Genomic DNA, 16,851 nt, shown 5'->3' on the forward strand with positions numbered 1-16,851 from the left:
TGCCCTTTCATGATTTCCTGTTAATGTATTAAACAGTGGTTAAACAATGATATTTTGCTCACCTATATGTACTTCTTTGGTACATTTGAACAGAACCATGTTGATAAAAAACAGTAGGTAATACATGAAGGCAGGGACATTTCTTTATTTAGAAGATGTTATGACCTTTTGATGCATGTTTGTTTTGTTCATGTACAACCAGGTACCCCATAGCTGGCTACAGGCCACTACAAGACATACCCTATGCGAGTGTAGCCAAGGCTCAACTCCTCTTCAGCTACCTGGAAAATATCCACACGGAAATGGCCGAGACCTCAGGGGTAAGTATTTTTGAATGAGTATGGAATAGAATTTTACTTACCGGTACTGTAGACTCTGAAACTAAGCTAAGTATTTTGTATGCAGGAGATGGTAAATACAATATATATACTTTGTTCATTGGTTGATAATAAATCGGCATTGTAAGTCAAAATATCAAAGCTCTGTTATAATGTACAAGAATTCTGCTGAAACATAGAGGTTATAGATAAAATTCTGAAAAATTACCATCCAAATAATAAATAATGATAATGTAGTTCTAAGAAAAATCTAAAAAAAAATGAGATGATATGATATGTTTTCCTGTAAAAGCCAATTTTATCTTTTACATAGAGATAATCTCTTAATCTCTGTTGAAATTATGAGAAAAGTTAATATAAAACCTGTTTACTTATTTAGGTGGGAATGGAGTTTCTGGTGTCAGACAAGAAAAACGATCCCCCTCCTAAGCTAGGAGAGTTCCCCAGTAACAAGTGTTCCATCATGCTAATCACTGCCCATATATTTGAAAAGCTGGCTCCATTGTTGGTAAGTCGAGAAGGTTCCACTAGCTATAAAGCTATTTATTTTACATTAGTTGCGAAGCATTTTATTCAATTTATACAAATCAGTCTTGATGGTCCCAATGTAAGCAATATAGCACTTGTTTTATACGGGTTACAACAAGATTTTACCATATCCTTTCATAGAAGTTTCTCTTTTATTTAAGGATCAACCTCTTACTTTTCTTAGTTTATGAGATGATAAACCAAATGAAGCAGGAGGTAAATTGCGTAAACGCGTATATCATTTATCATTTCTGTCATTTAACGTACAATTTACCGACTGCTTCATTGGGTTTATCATTTCATAAACTAAGCAAAGTAACCTTATATTAGCCATATTTTCTTTAAACAATAAAATCAATAAAATCAGCAAAAATGTCAGAAACAATCATTTACCTGTGTTATTCGCTGTCAAAATATACTGCCATCATGATGATACATGCACAACAGCCATTCAAAAAGCGCGCTGTTGACTGACAGCTTCATCCTTCCCTTTTTTCCAATGAAGTCACAAAAATAGTTCTCATATTTCAGTTATTTTATTCATGTCAAATAGCAATAATACATTCAAAATAATAAATGTGTGTTATTTTATGTCTCTGATTGTTGTATGCATGTGTTATTTGTAAAGATTGGCACATGATTTTGTGGAATGTCAAAGGAAGTCCGCTAATGTTTACAGGTATTCATACGCACTAAATCGGGTCATGTTCTGCACTCAAGTTATTGGGAAATAAACAGATTTGCCCCACCATAGTTTATTGATACAGAAACAGTGGCAATTGTAAATATTTGAGTGTAGTGTCTGTATCTTACAGAGGAGTGCCTATGTAGTGGAGGACTGTCTGCTGCCTTTCCTACTGAAACTCTGTGACCAGACCTCCTACAAACGTGAACAGGTGGCAGTCCAGAGGCTGCTAGACCAGATGTGGTCTCTCATGCAGGTAGTGTTGTGGTCCAGATGTGGTCTCTCATGTAGGTTATGTCGTGGACTAGATGTGGTCTATTATGCAGGTAATTTTGCGGTCCAGATGTGATCTCTCATGCAGGTAATATTGTGGATAAGATGTGATCTCTCATGCAGGTAATGTTGTGGATCAGATGCAATCTCTCATGCCAGTAATGTTGAGGTCCAGATGTATTCTCTTATGCAAGTAATATCGACCATATGCGGTCTCCAATGCAGGCAATATTATGGACCAAATGTGGTCACTCATGCAGGTAATGTTGTGAGATGTGATCTCTCATGCAGGTAATGTTATGGATCCGATGTGATCTCTCATACAGGTCATGTTGTGGACTAGAAGTGATCTCTCATGCAGGTAATGTTGTGGATCAGATGTGATCTCTCATGCAGGTGATGTTGTGGACTAGATGTGGTCTCTCATGTAGGTTATGTCGTGGACTAGATGTGGTCTATTATGCAGGTAATGCTGTGGACTAGATGTGGTCTCTCATGCAGGTAATGTTGTGGACTAGATGTGGTCTCTCATGCAGGTAATGTTGTGGACTAGATATGATCCCTCATTCAGGTAATGTTGTGAACTAGATGTGGTCTCTCATGCAGGTAATGTTGTGGACTAGATGTGGTCTCTCATGCAGGTAATGTTGTGGACTAGATGTGGTCTCTCATGCAGGTAATGTTGTGGACTAGATGTGGTCTCTTATGCAGGTAATGTTGTGGACTAGATGTGGTCTCTTATGCAGGTAATGTTGTGAACTAGATGTGGTATATTATGCAGGTAATGTTGTGAACTAGATGTGGTATATTATGCAGGTAATGTTGTGGACTAGATGTGGTCTCTTATGCAGGTAATGTTGTGAACTAGATATGGTCTCTTATGCAGGTAATGTTGTGAACTAGTTATGGTCTCTTATGCAGGTAATTTTGTGGACTAGATGTGGTCTCTCATGCAGGTAATGTTGTGAACTAGATGTGGTCTCTTATGCAGGTAATGTTGTGAACTAGATGTGGTCTATTATGCAGGTAATGTTGTGGACTATATGTGGTCTGTTGTGGTCAAAATATGCTTAAAAATGTGATGTTGGTCGATAAGAGGATGCTTTGTACTTGTTTGCATTATTGATACATGTACCTACTTCATCACAGAAAAAAGTTTCACAATGACGATACATTAGCAAAAATGACCAAATATTATATTAATGAAATTTTTATAAATGCAAATAAGTGCTAATTTTTTGCTTATTATCATGATGGGTGGTTTCTCTTTCTTTCAGGATCATGAACTGAAGTCTTGCTTTGAGAACCTGTTGATTTCCTTGCTACAGTGTTATCGATTTTCCTCTGTTACTGAAAACTTCTGTTCTGCTGTAAGTACCATCTTTAGCAAAAATCATTGTTTCATTTTGTGTTAACGAGATCAATGTGTATTAGATAAATGTGCTTATTTATCTAGAAAATTTGCTGTGTGTGTTCTTGTGTAGAAAATCTGTTTTAATGAAATTTTAAACTTCAAATCATTATGAGACATTTTAAACTTCTTTTTATCTTTTATCAATTTTTCAATAGCAAATATGACTATACCATAAAATATCTGCTTTTATTGCTAGCTTTTATACTGAAAAAGCAAGATGATTTTAATTTCAACTTGATCACTGAATGATTACCTGGTATTAGTATTGGTGTGTTACTGACTGTTGGTAGAACAAGTACCTGATGCTGACCCTGAGTATCCTACAGCACGCCACGACACGTCGGTACCTACTTATACATGTCATGTATCCTTGTCATCTACAATGGTTCTATCTTACAGTAAAACTTATCTTATGTAGAGCTGACATATCTCAATACCTACTGAATTCAAAGTTCTTGTTTGAACAATTAGGACGCTGCTGGTCAGGAAAACTAAAATTTATGACAAAATATCAGGGGATGGTTTGATTATTGGCTAAATTATCCAAATTCTGCAGTCTGAAAAGTTTGTAGACTGGACGATTTGGGCTTAGGACAGAAGTACAGTAGGCCCCTATTACACTCTCCTGTGCAGATTTTGGTGATATAACAAGGGAATAGTGTGTCCAGATTATCGAGGGTCCAATGTATTTAATATGTCTGATTCGACCAATATATTTCAGACCTAATATATTACAGGATAAAAATTTTTTTAAAGTACCATTATGTATGCAAAAATGATACAATAATATGTCAGTATATTGGTAGCTACAATGATGGAATTTTGATATAAATCATTATTAGGGCCCCGCATCGAGATGCGGGTGCCCTATAGTAATCAGGTTGTCCGTCCGTCCGTCTGTCCGTCCGTCTGTCTGTCCGTCCGTCCGTCTGTCCGTTTTTTTTCTTTTGCACATTAATGATGGAAGGGAGTGGAGTATTTTCCCCATATTTTACATGATGATTCCCCATCCATCCTAGATCTGCTTGGTAATTTTTCAGGCTGAAATTAAATTAAAAAATCGGCCATCTTGGATTTTAACATTTAAAAAAATCACAATGTTGTTGCTCTTAACTGATAAAAATTTTGTTATAACATTATGATGCAAAGTTGTTCAGAATTAAACAAGGAGTTGACTGTCCAAAGGTAAGGTCATGGGCCAAGGTTACTAAGTCAAAGGTCAAGGTCAAATTTAAAAAAATTATTTTCTCATGAACATTTTGCTACAACATTTATAATGAAGCAGAGTTGTTCAGAATTAAACAAGAAGTCAACTCACCAAAGTTTTGACTGACCAAAGGTAAGATCATGGGGTCACTGCATCAAAGGTTGTGGACACATTTTCCATTTTTGGACTTATTAACAATTTGTTATGACATAATAAATAAAATTATTCATTGCTTAATATATTAATTAAAGTCAATATGATTTGAATCAAAATGGCTACATGATATGATTAGAATCAAAAAGGCTGCAAATCAGTCATCTTGGCACGTCAGACACATAGCGGGGCCCTTTCTGACGTGTCGGTGTTCTAGTTTATACTTGTCAATAAAGAGAAAAGGTCAGGGTTGTGTCATTTTCTTCTCAGTGCTTTGTAAGCTGTTTTCAGTAAATTTGAGACAAATTAATATTACAATCACAGTCTTTGACCGTTGACTTAGATTTGACAAGGTGAAGTTCCCGATATTCATGCATATCAAGCCTCCTGATGATATAGGTCTGCAGGAACTAGTTCCGACAGTCTGGTGGGACAGCTTTGCCAAGGTAAACTATTGTATATGTGCTGATATTAGCTGTGGTTTTAATTTCGCTAAATCCGCAGATCCACCCAAATTTGCGAAGTTTAATACTTCGTGAAATTTATCAAAATCATGGGTTAACATATTTTAGCTTGTTATCTAAACGATGCTTTCAAAGGCTATGATAATTCTCGAAAAGAAACTCCTGCGAATATTGTTGAAAAAGTAAATTGCAAAATTTTACACCCGCGAAATTTACAATTGTACAGTAGATACACACCGTTATCTTGTCTTATACCTGTTATACAATTATTCGAGTCCTGCCTTATGTCATTAAATCTTCAAAACCAAAATATGTAGCTCATGTTTACTGTGAAAATATAAAACTGTAAAAGGGACAATGCATTTTGAAATAATTTTTTTTATGTTTGTTAATCAATAAAAGTATCTTTTTTTTTAATATTAACTGAATGAAAATACTGTCAAACCTGCTATAAAGGACACCTGTCTATAAAGGGCACCTGTCTATAAAGAACACCTGTCTATAAAGGACATTTCTGCTGTGTCCTGTTATTTATATAGACATTTTTGTATTTTAAGACTATCTAAAGAGCAAACAAAAGATATACTTTTGCATGTATATAGCCTATAAATGATCTAATATTACAGGATGAAGACAAGCCACGTCCACCAGTTACTGAGGAAGAAAAAGTCAGACATGCGAAATACATGGAATCGTGTGAACGTTTGAAACAGAAAATAGAAGGTATAAATAAATTCTAAAATAAGTGACATCTTTTAATGTTGTTTGTTAATTGACTAGCTGTCTTTTTGTCATAGAAAAAGCATTTCAAGTGTTTTGCATATTGTACACATTTGAAATAGCTTTGAAGTCTTTGACTTGTTCCGATCTGTTCAGGTATTGCTGATGTCGGTCATGTGATGCAACTTGGTTTTGCGATATTACCTGAAAGTTTAAAACATGACGTTGATCTGTGACTGCTTTTAAAGTGCATGACATTCCTTCTACCTATCTGAATGGTATTTCGGTACTTTTATTGATCTGAATAACTATATATATATATACAACTATTTTCACTCATTGTATGTTTAACAACAGTTTATTAGAATCAAAATTTCAAAATTACATTAAATACAACATAAGATAAAGAAATATTTTGATACACACAAGTTGTATAGCTATATCAAGAGGCTGCTTTGAATAATCATAATTTGTTTTTGTATTTATAGCCATAGAAAATATACAAGTGGAAATTTTAAAGGTGCTACTCATCCATAAGGACATCAAAGAGGTAGGTAAAAATACAGGTGAAAATCTTAAAGGTGTTAATTAAATGTCTCAGTTTGATAGTCCTTAATGTGCCATTAATAGTTAGTGTTCCTATGCTTGGGTCAATATTTAAAGAAAACTTAAAGTAATTCCAATTCATAGTTCATTTGTCTAGACACAATTACTCGGATATTTGTACTTTGGAAGTATTTAGAATCGGATGTCATATACAGTAAACAAATACAGTCATATTTGTAAGTATTTCTGATTTATTTAGGGCCAGACGTCTCGTCAGATTTTTATGGAAAAGTTCCGTCTTTTTCTACGTGAGAACAGTGGCATGGGACGTGTAAGTACTAAATGTTAATTTATATGTATAGGAGGAAATTGTGTTTGATAAAGGTTCACTTATCAGTAAAATCATCTTTACAAAAGTACCATTACTTTTAGAAGTGTTTCATATCGAACACCCTTGGCAATCGCAGATACATTGAAAAATGTCAGGATTTAGTTTTTGTATTTTAGATATAATTCTTAAACATCAAAACTATGAGTGATTGTATGTTATAATTTAGATTATCCCCCCTTTTGCAAGGAATTTGTGCAATTAGAAAAATAAAAGCATTTATACCAGGTAGAATAATATATTGTCTGTTTCAGACGCACCAGGTCTCCTTCTGTCCGTTGCCAGTGATGTTGTGTTTCTTCCACCGGATGGTGCGGGTGGTCCGACACTACTGGGACATGTTCCAGGGAGAAGATCCTAGGAGATTTGTGTTTAGTGATGGTTAGTTTCATCTTTTGAAATGTACATGAATATAAAATTATTCCATTCTGCTCTATGAAACTACAAATTCAATTGAGCTGGAATCAGTAATGAACTTTCAATATTTGGGATTCAAGATAGAAAACAATGTGGATGAAGTAGGATTTCGGTTGATGGGACTTTTTCATGATGCCCGATTATGTTTATACAGGACTAGTATCTCCAGTGGTGATGGAACGTAACTCTTTGTAATCTTCCTGTTGAAATAATGTTAGCGAGGGATATTAACTTTAGTGTCATTCCATCACCAATAGAAACAATACTCCTGTACAAATGCTATCAGGTACCACGATGTACATGAATTAGTCCTGCTAGTCCCACATTTCAGTGATTTGATGTATCAAACATTATGTCAAAACATGGTGTCTCAATCACTGGAAGATGGGAGTGACCGACTGTACATATCACCAAATCGTACTTCATCCACATCGTTTTGTTGTCTCAAAATTTGAATGCGATCACTGTATTGTATCATTGCTTCTCTGCCAATTCATTGTTTGTCTATTGTTTCTAGAGGCCTATGTACCTATCCATGAGTTCTGGTCAGAGACAAGGAATTATATGGAGTTCCAGAGATGTGGTGGCCTTGTGTCTCACCTAAACAGAATACTGGGAGGTGAGGACCTATGAATATAATTCTGATTTTAGATTAAAACGGGGATTTTGAAATTAATTGATTGGAAGATAAAAAAGTTCCTCAGCTCAAAGACAGTGTAAAAAAGACTTTAAATATTCAATATTGAATCCTGTATAAAACCAACTTATTTCATGTTCAATTTAAATTCATGTATTTTGCTGGCTATAAAATATTGCAAAAATAAATTGCTGCAAAATATTTCAAACATGTATAGTGTAATTAAACCTTAATCACTCAATTAACTTCCTGTAAAAAGTCCCTAGTATGGAAATGTGATTTTAATTTGCCACAAAATTGAGTTGGATTACTATAGTAGGACAAATGATTTAAGCTTACTGACAGTGCAAACAGAATTTAAATATTCAATATTGAATAGTTTTAATTGTTTGGTTTTTGAAATGGTAAGAAAAAAAAAATTTCTGTTCACAGACAGTGTAAACAAGGCCCAAGGATTGTCTGTACAGTCTGACGGGAAAGTGGTGTCATTAGACAAGAAGGAAGGAAAAGTGACTAAATCAGGTAAAATCCTTCTACAAGATACTTGTGTCCTGTCGTTTCAATATCTGTTTAGAAACCATAGTGTTTTGTTTTTCAAATTTTCAAAATTGAAAAAAATGAAGATCAGTAAACTTCGATATTAATCTATAAGATCTCAGTGTTCTGTCAAAACTAAAAATCAGTACCTGGGTAAATTCTGTGCTTTCGATTACACAGTGTATTAACAGAGAAAAAAAAAGATATATGTACCATAGTTAAGTGTAACATTATACTATTTATTTGTATCCCAGGTGTAACCTACCCAGAATTACAGATGCCCAGTGGTAACTCACTGATGGAGCTAGTGGATGGTATAGTCCTGTTGTATCACATCGCAGCTCACAAACAGCTCACTAAGGTAAACTAGCTCAACCCAAACAATGTAATTATACTGATTAATGAAAGAATGGCAGAGTGAAATATGTGCATGGAAGAAATCTATATTCATATTCTATGATTATGTGATTAATGTAAAATTGGTTGCAAAAAATAAAAATAAAAAAATAAATAAAAAAGGTAAACTAGCTCACTATTAACTTACGTAGGTAAATTAGCTTACAAACAGCTCACTAAGGTAAACTAGTTCACTATTAGCTTACGTAGGTAAATTAGCTTACAAACAGCTGACTAAGGTAAACTAGCTCATTATTAGCTTACGTAGGTAAATTAGCTTACAAACAGTTCACAAAGGTAAACTAGCTCATTATTAACTTACGTAGCTAAATTAGCTTACAAACAGTTCACAAAGGTAAACTAGCTCATTATTAACTTACGTAGGTAAATTAGCTTACAAACAGTTCACAAAGGTAAACTAGCTCATTATTAACTTACTTAAGTAAATAAGCTAACAAACCAATTACTAACTAAATGTAATTAGCTATTTGTTTGATTTTAGATGGGCACACTACGAGACAACATGAAGGAATATGTCACATCACTGGAGGATACAGAAGCTAAATTAAAGAAATGTCCAGAACAGGTAATACTGTACCATACACTGTCAATATATTGTACCAGGTAGTAATTAAATTACTCTTCTACAAAATACAGTCGAGACTGTCTGAGCGACCCCCTGTATGTAGCGACTCCCTGTCTTATGTGACCTTACTTGAGACCCCCCCAACGTATTTTGCTATATAATGGCTTTGTTTTCAGTGACTCCCTGTCTTACGTGACAAGCGAGTATGTTTTTACAACCCACACATCATTAAAAGTCTGTCTTGAGCGACTTTTCATTCGCCTGGGGCCATAATTATGATCGAGAAAGAGGTGTGAACATCGAACTAAACATTGACTGTTGGCTACGATAAGAGTACATTACTGTGTAACCAGTTTTGAAGGATCATGAAAGATCGTTTTTTTCCACAAAATTTGGCCTTAAACTATTAAATAGGCTAGATATCATTCAGATATTTCTCCATACTAAACAATGGTTAACATTGACAATTAATAACGAAACACGTTAAAGAAATCGGCATGTTTTATTTTGCCTACCGTATCATCCCATGGCTTGGCGTGGGTGACTCTCTTCTTGTTTTGTACATGGCATTTACGACCAAACCTAATTTCGTTCTTTGATATCAGTAAACAATCATTATAACTGCCATCCCAAAGTCAGAAACACTATATTGTCTTCAAACATTTCTCATAACACCAAAAATTCTTGTAAAGACAAATGCACACGACTTGGGCTTCTGTAATGGCCGCCATTTGGTAGCAGTGTACAGTAGATTTGTAAAATTCAGCAAAATAAAGCCCAGGTTTTAGAATGTTACCTCTACTGTACAGTAGTAATATTTTTTAATTTACACAATATCTGCAATTGTTTTGCAATGATTGTTTTCAGACAAGTGTGATTTTTGTATTTTTTTTTAAGCCTGAAAAACCATGACACACAAATATTTTTTTCAACTGCAAAAAAAAAAAAAAAAAAAGAGATTTTTAACCCAAAATCACACCCCCTCCAGATAGAATTTTTTTCTTGAACAAAGTTTAAAACCAAACATCAATGTATGTCTGCTTGTAATTTATTACTAGATCTTAGATCTAAATGATTTTTAATTAAAAAAAATAAGATAATTTTTCATTTTTGTTTTATTTTTTTATTATTATTTTCTATTTATTTTCAAAAAATCAGGTAATTGATATATTTATAATGAAGAATAAATTAACAGACAATTAAAGACAGATTTTTGTACAGTAATGCTGCGGATGAACTTGGACTGTCTTAAATGACTCCCTGTCTTATATGACTTTTTTGTGATGGTCCCTTGGAATTTCACATAAGACAGTCTCGACTGTATATCATTATGCAGCACACTTTTCTGTTTGTCTAAATTTCATCTTTTATATTAATTGCATGATTACGATTATGACTGCCTGTAGAAAATAATAAAGAAGCAATAACAAAATGAAGTCATAAATTGGCAGATTATTAAACAAAAAGGATTCTAATGATATCTAGATTTCAATGTACAATTGATCTGTCGATATGCTGGGAACATTATGCTTAAAGACAAATTCTGATTGACTATTACCAACTTATACAAAGGTAAGAAAACACACTATCTTATAAATTTGGTGATTTGTTCGGTATTAATCATAGAGTTTTACATTTTTGCAGCTTTTGGAAGTAAAAGCAGAGTTGGAACGTGCACGGGGCGTGTTCTTAGAAAGAGTTCTTGAACAAGGGAGGCAAATTGGATGGGTGATAGCTGTTATATACTCTCAGGTAAGTTTACATGTCATCTCAGATGAAACCTTAAGTCACCTATTCACATCACCTGTGTTACATGCCATGTGCCGGTTAACAGTTTACATTTTTAACTTCTTAAAATCCAATTTGAATAAAACATAAATAAAGAACAAATCACATTTAAAATGTCTCCAGTCTATTGCCTTAATTATTAAAAGAAAACACATGGAAGTTACATTAAACTGATAAACATGTGCACTGTTATATTAAAGGGACAATGCAGACTCTAAGAGAACATTATATATCGAGAAAAAAACCCATGGAAATTAGATCAGTTGGTTTTACTGTGATATGCCTAAGAAGCCCATGGTTGTGACATGTGTGTAGATGTTCAAACTCGCTCGCTGTCCGCCATTACACATTGTGGTCAAACTTCTTGTATGCCGAACCCTGTCCCTTGCTCGTAGAGTAATGCAATTTTTGTATAGAACTGCTCAAATCGGTTTGACAGTTGTGTTTTTTACCTTATCAGATGAATTGTCTTGCCTAAAAATCGTTTTATCACCTTCTCAGTGGTTATGTAGTTTATTTGTTTAACGTGCGAGACTTTGGCTCGGGTATGGGTACAGCGTCCATATTGTACCTGCATAATCTTATTTATCAACGATTTGATATTTCAATGATATAAATTAAAATACTTAACAATGTCGTGGAATTTGTCAATGTTTTATGTTATATGTTTCATAAGAAATGTAGAACAATACATTTATGCCATCTTTTGCTTCTTGGTTATGTAAAAGAATTAGCCTGAGTGAATTGTCCCTTTAAGTCATACAGTGAAAGTCATTAAAAGTAAAACTCTCTATATTAATGTTTATTTAGGAAAGATAAGATAATTTCTATGAAGGGAAGATAAATTCCTCTAAAAGTGATTAATTTACCGATGATTTCACTCTCTTTGCAGAACAAACAGGCTGATGTTGCGTGGCTGTTTGGAGTGGTATTACGTACAATATCCCGCGCGTCCGAGTTCCACCTCCTGTTTCAGTATACCCCTGAGTTCTACATAGAAACAGCCATCAATATCTACAACTGTCTGAAAAACTACTTCCACCCTACCAGTCCTTTTGATTTACTGCCAGGTAAGCCTTGTATAATAACAATAATCCCAGCCTATATCAGGTACAGTGGAACTTCCCTAAACCAAATTTTGGCTGGTTTAGAGAGGGTCCGATTTTATGAAGTGAATTCAATATTGACAATCACGATCCAGATATAGTTAACCAGAACTGGTTTTCTCATTATATTACACTTCAATGTACATGTGCCTACTCTTCATTGTAACTGATCGATATTATTGTTTACGTGAATTTTATCAGGAAAAAAGAGTGACTGAACTTACGATGTCTTCTGAAATACCAGGTAGACTGAAATTAAACCCTATAGGCTGTATAATGATTTATTACAAAAGTAGCTTAGTAATTCAGTTAAGTTTAACTCTGAAAAAAAGAGTAAGTTGGTGTTAGTTTCTTATTTAACTTATTATAGCAGGTTATTTTCGCAGGTGATATTAGTGAGTAAGCGATATTGTAATGACCAATTCTATTTTATTGTAGATCACTTAGACCTCACAAAAAGGTATGCTTTATTCCTGACGAGGCACTTTGCAGATTCTAGAATTGTCAATACAGGTGAGAAGAACATTCATTTCCCAGCTTAGATTTGTATAAGAACAATGTTTTCAAAATATGTTCTATATACCAGGTGTCATATTCTATTGGTAATAAGCTCCCTCTACTTTAGAAATAAAGGACATAATTTTAAAGAGAGGGTCTTATTACCGAATATAGGTCAAGTTTTTTTCATACCACAGAATTTGATTTTCGATAAATAGAAGTTGCAAGCATTTACAGAACGTAGGGAAGGGGCTTGTAGGCGGACATGCCACTAGTTCTAAAAGACATGATAAAAAGGGAAGATGGTTTGCCTTTGTCATCCTATTTTGATTTTAAAAAAAAACAATTTTTCTCGATGCAAAAACATACCAATTTACGGTATTAACGATTGAATGCTTATTGTCGAGTGAGCGTCTATTGTTAAATTACGGTACATGAATCAGTCCTCCTAATCTTTGCTGTGACGTAATCCACAAAAAGACAATATTCTGATTTTACCTGTTGTAGATGTACGAGACAATGTTGTTCAGGCTCTGGCCTGTTTCATCTGTTACCCACTGTCCCTCAAAGTCCTAGAGGAACTGCCTGAAGACAGGTTAGTATGCCTTTATATTCATCTATCCCTAGCAGAATAACCCTCTCTAGCTGTCTGACTGTTGGTCCCTCTGTGGATATTTCCTGGAGTGATTTTAAGCAAAGAAACTGTCGAAAATTCACTTCAATACCAAGTTGTTAGAATGGTATATCAAAAGATATGTAAGTGTTTAAGCGTATAAATATTGTTAATTATAAAGGCATTCTTCAATTGATTCTATTATACTCATGATGCTTTTTTCTTTCCATTTTCATTTACTTGGCACATTGTTCATGACAACTAATGTAAAATAACATTAGTTTCTGTAAACAACATTATTTTGGTGAGATATACATTTTCGTGTACTGTAGTTTCGCCAGAGAGTTCAAACACGAATTCAAATGTTCAGCAAACAATTGTTTAATATCTAATTACAAAGATAAGTAAAGCTAACAGTCTTTGATTGCAAGTTAAGATAACGTTCCTGTGAACTTCTACAAGATAAAAATGAAATCATCACATCTCAAAAAAAAGAATTTTTTTCTCATTGTGTAAAAAATAAAAATGGGAAACTCTAGCTGTGTATTTTTAGTTACATATTCCCAACACTCTTACATCTACTTTTATATATTTCTGCAGCAAAGAGAACATGATAAAGTCCCTGATCATGCCATATGAAAACAGATCTTGGGCTCAAACAAATTGGATACTGGTTCGAATCTGGAAGGTAAGTATTGTCATAAAAATGGGAATCTGTAATATTTCCTATCCATGATAAAGAATATGTTTGAGTATCAGCAAACTTATGTTTGGAAAAGCTACTTTCTATACTAGATCTAGAAGTGTGTCTTTAGGTTAAAGCTTTTAGTTTGTCTTTTTCTCTGAAATGTGAAAAGATGCAAAATTATGATAGTGTCAAATTAGGTGTTGGAGCTAGTCCTGAATCAGTCTGTGAATCTAACTATGGAATATACATAGTAAATCCAATTTTTAACATGAAGAGATGAATATAAATTTTACTGTGGTGTACATTGGATTGAGGCACTAGCCTTATATTCTTAATTCATAATCGCTGTTATCACAAACCTGCATAACTCAAAGGCTGATTTAAGTACTCTATTGTATTGGTCCAATCCACTTGTTACTGAATTTTCAAACTCACTGAAAACCTAAAATATCTAGTTTTTTCACCACTTTCTCTGTCTCTCTACTCATTTCTCTCTCTCTCTGACTGATTGAAAAACTCAAACTGCATTTGATACCCGATGGTTTTACAGGGTTGTGGGTTTGGGTTCCGGTACACACATCTACCACACCTAGTTCCGTCCAGAGTCCAGCCTACAGAGTTTGGGTTTGCTAGTCTACAAAGTAAGTCATGGCTTCATATATTAAAATGTATTTGACTTTGGAAAATTGTATACTATTACATTAGGTAAACCCGTATTATATTATGATTAAATCTTGACATTTTAAAACTTTTTAATTTGGTTTTCTTCCAAAAGATCTTATTTTTTTGTATAAATGACAATGCACTAATGTTGTTTATTAACTTTTTGGTTTGAATCTTTGATCTTTGATGTGTTCTGATGTGTTAGAATATTTTAAACCAAATCAATCTACATTAATCTGATTAAACTACAAAAATATAAGAGGTGACTGATAATTTTTAATCCTTCACAGAGCCATGTCCATCTAAGGTCTTCCAGGATTTGTTCCGTGTTGTGTTACTCAAGGACAAGGAGGCAGCCATTCGTTTTGTAGACACACTGCTGAACCAGCTCAACTGGTCCTTCTCAGAGTTCATAGGGCTTATGCAAGAGGTCAGTGAGACCATATAGCAGATTATTTTCGTGTGGTTGATACTTTCGCGACTTTGCAGGACATTGCTATGGGTGTGAAAATTCTATCTGCAAAAAATTGAGAAATTATGAACTGTATATCCTGATAGCCATATTGTAAAATTTCACAACCTCATGAAAATTAATTTCATCAATGTGTTACATTTTGAAAGTTCACTGGTAGCTACTATAAGACATTATATTTTGTCCAAAGGTTGAAATAGAAAATATTTAAAGAAATCAAATTCATCAGCATATTATTTTTTTGGAATATTTCAAAAGAAAGACATATGTTAACTGTATGTAAACATATGTAATGCTGTAAGTTGGTTCAAAATTTAAGCTGCAGTCATCTGTCAAATAATATCAGATGCCTCCTCTGTCAAATAATATCAGATGCGGATATATCAGGTTATATCTTAATATTGGAACACAGCAGCAATCAGCTGTAGAACATGTACTGTAATCCACTTATTGAGAAACTTGGCTTCAGAAATTATCCGTCTCCTTTTATGATGTCCTTCACAAGGAATGTTCACCCTTGTCATCATATAGAAACAAAGTTTAAGCTATAAACAAATGCATCATCTCTATATAATAGATACAACAGCGAGTGGCTCGGACAGACTTCCGTATCCTAGAAAGTCGACAACTGAAGATATGTGCCACCTGTTTTGAGATAGCGGTTTATTTACTGCGGGTGCTGGAGATGGTAGTCAATGTAACTCCGGAGATTTTCCTAGACTCTACAGAATCGTCGTCTGATCTACTTTTAGGCCGTGTGTTTCAGGTAGGAGTTCTATGGTTATCATATTAACCTCAATTACTGCCCAGGGCACTTAAAAAAAAAAGAATTTAAGAGGTACTTCATAGGACCAGATTTCGACCAATTTATTGTACAAAGTAAGACAAAAATCAATTTGCAAAAAAAAAAAAAAGAAAAAAAAATGAAATAAAGAAACTTTATAGTGTACCATGTATTCATATTTTCAGTATGCATTTATTTAATAAATGAAGTTTTTTATTTAAGATAAATGAAATGAACTTGAATCTTTGAAAAGGGGGAAGGGGAGTGTCTGGGACTGGAGTGCTTAATGGAAGTTTTATCTCAATAATTAGGCCAATTGAATGATCTAGGTGTTCAACCAAAATTCTTTAGTAAAATATATATTTGTCTACTTAATTGCTTTCTATTTTAGATTAATTTACATTACATATGATTAAGTCTACTGTGAATTCACTTTTGACAGGTGCTGTGTCAAATATTAAATCGTGTAACGACCAGAGATGGCATGTTTGACACCGTGGTATCCATGTACATTCAGGGTAGGTTCATAATGGTGATTAATATACTACTACCACTAAACATGTGCTTACTTAAATGAAGACAGTAATTATGTGCATGCTTATTATGGCAATTTGTTGGTATGTTATGTTTATGGATGAAAACATGCCTTTCTTCTCAAAAATAATTACTGTGAAAAGTGTTGAAAATATGTTACAAATTATAGTACAATGGACTCCCTATAATCTGGATGCTGATAGTCAGGAAAACTCTCAGTCCAAATGCATTATGTATTGACATAATTACAAAAATTTGGCAGTCCAGAAAATTTGTAATTCTGTTGGTTTAGACAGAGATTGATAGGCAGAGTGTCTAGATTATCAAGGGTTCGCTGTAAATGTTTTCAGAATGTTGTATTCAAACTCTATTAACAAGAATTTGATGTAGAATTCTAGGAAATTTTATACTTGCTT

General features: G+C 33.9%; 1 protein-coding gene across 2 annotated transcripts in view; it reads left to right on the forward strand.

The window, feature by feature from the left end:
* Positions 1 to 16,851, forward strand: part of LOC138304778 (E3 ubiquitin-protein ligase RNF123-like) — a 31,436-nt gene that overhangs the window by 7,927 nt on the left and 6,658 nt on the right. For both annotated transcript variants that reach the window (XM_069245050.1, XM_069245051.1), the window contains 23 exons: positions 203 to 320; positions 718 to 846; positions 1,682 to 1,807; positions 3,102 to 3,194; positions 3,529 to 3,602; positions 4,942 to 5,044; positions 5,689 to 5,785; positions 6,271 to 6,332; positions 6,588 to 6,659; positions 6,971 to 7,097; positions 7,651 to 7,752; positions 8,203 to 8,292; positions 8,562 to 8,668; positions 9,206 to 9,289; positions 10,934 to 11,041; positions 11,970 to 12,147; positions 12,622 to 12,696; positions 13,189 to 13,276; positions 13,895 to 13,982; positions 14,533 to 14,623; positions 14,936 to 15,075; positions 15,695 to 15,883; positions 16,344 to 16,419. In XM_069245050.1, the coding sequence (XP_069101151.1) occupies positions 203 to 320; positions 718 to 846; positions 1,682 to 1,807; positions 3,102 to 3,194; positions 3,529 to 3,602; positions 4,942 to 5,044; positions 5,689 to 5,785; positions 6,271 to 6,332; positions 6,588 to 6,659; positions 6,971 to 7,097; positions 7,651 to 7,752; positions 8,203 to 8,292; positions 8,562 to 8,668; positions 9,206 to 9,289; positions 10,934 to 11,041; positions 11,970 to 12,147; positions 12,622 to 12,696; positions 13,189 to 13,276; positions 13,895 to 13,982; positions 14,533 to 14,623; positions 14,936 to 15,075; positions 15,695 to 15,883; positions 16,344 to 16,419 (2,417 nt within the window). The remainder of the gene's footprint in view (positions 1 to 202; positions 321 to 717; positions 847 to 1,681; positions 1,808 to 3,101; positions 3,195 to 3,528; positions 3,603 to 4,941; positions 5,045 to 5,688; positions 5,786 to 6,270; positions 6,333 to 6,587; positions 6,660 to 6,970; positions 7,098 to 7,650; positions 7,753 to 8,202; positions 8,293 to 8,561; positions 8,669 to 9,205; positions 9,290 to 10,933; positions 11,042 to 11,969; positions 12,148 to 12,621; positions 12,697 to 13,188; positions 13,277 to 13,894; positions 13,983 to 14,532; positions 14,624 to 14,935; positions 15,076 to 15,694; positions 15,884 to 16,343; positions 16,420 to 16,851) is intronic.

The sequence above is a fragment of the Argopecten irradians genome, chromosome 12, assembly GCF_041381155.1.
Source record: "Argopecten irradians isolate NY chromosome 12, Ai_NY, whole genome shotgun sequence".
Classification (NCBI taxonomy): Eukaryota; Metazoa; Mollusca; class Bivalvia; order Pectinida; family Pectinidae; genus Argopecten; species Argopecten irradians.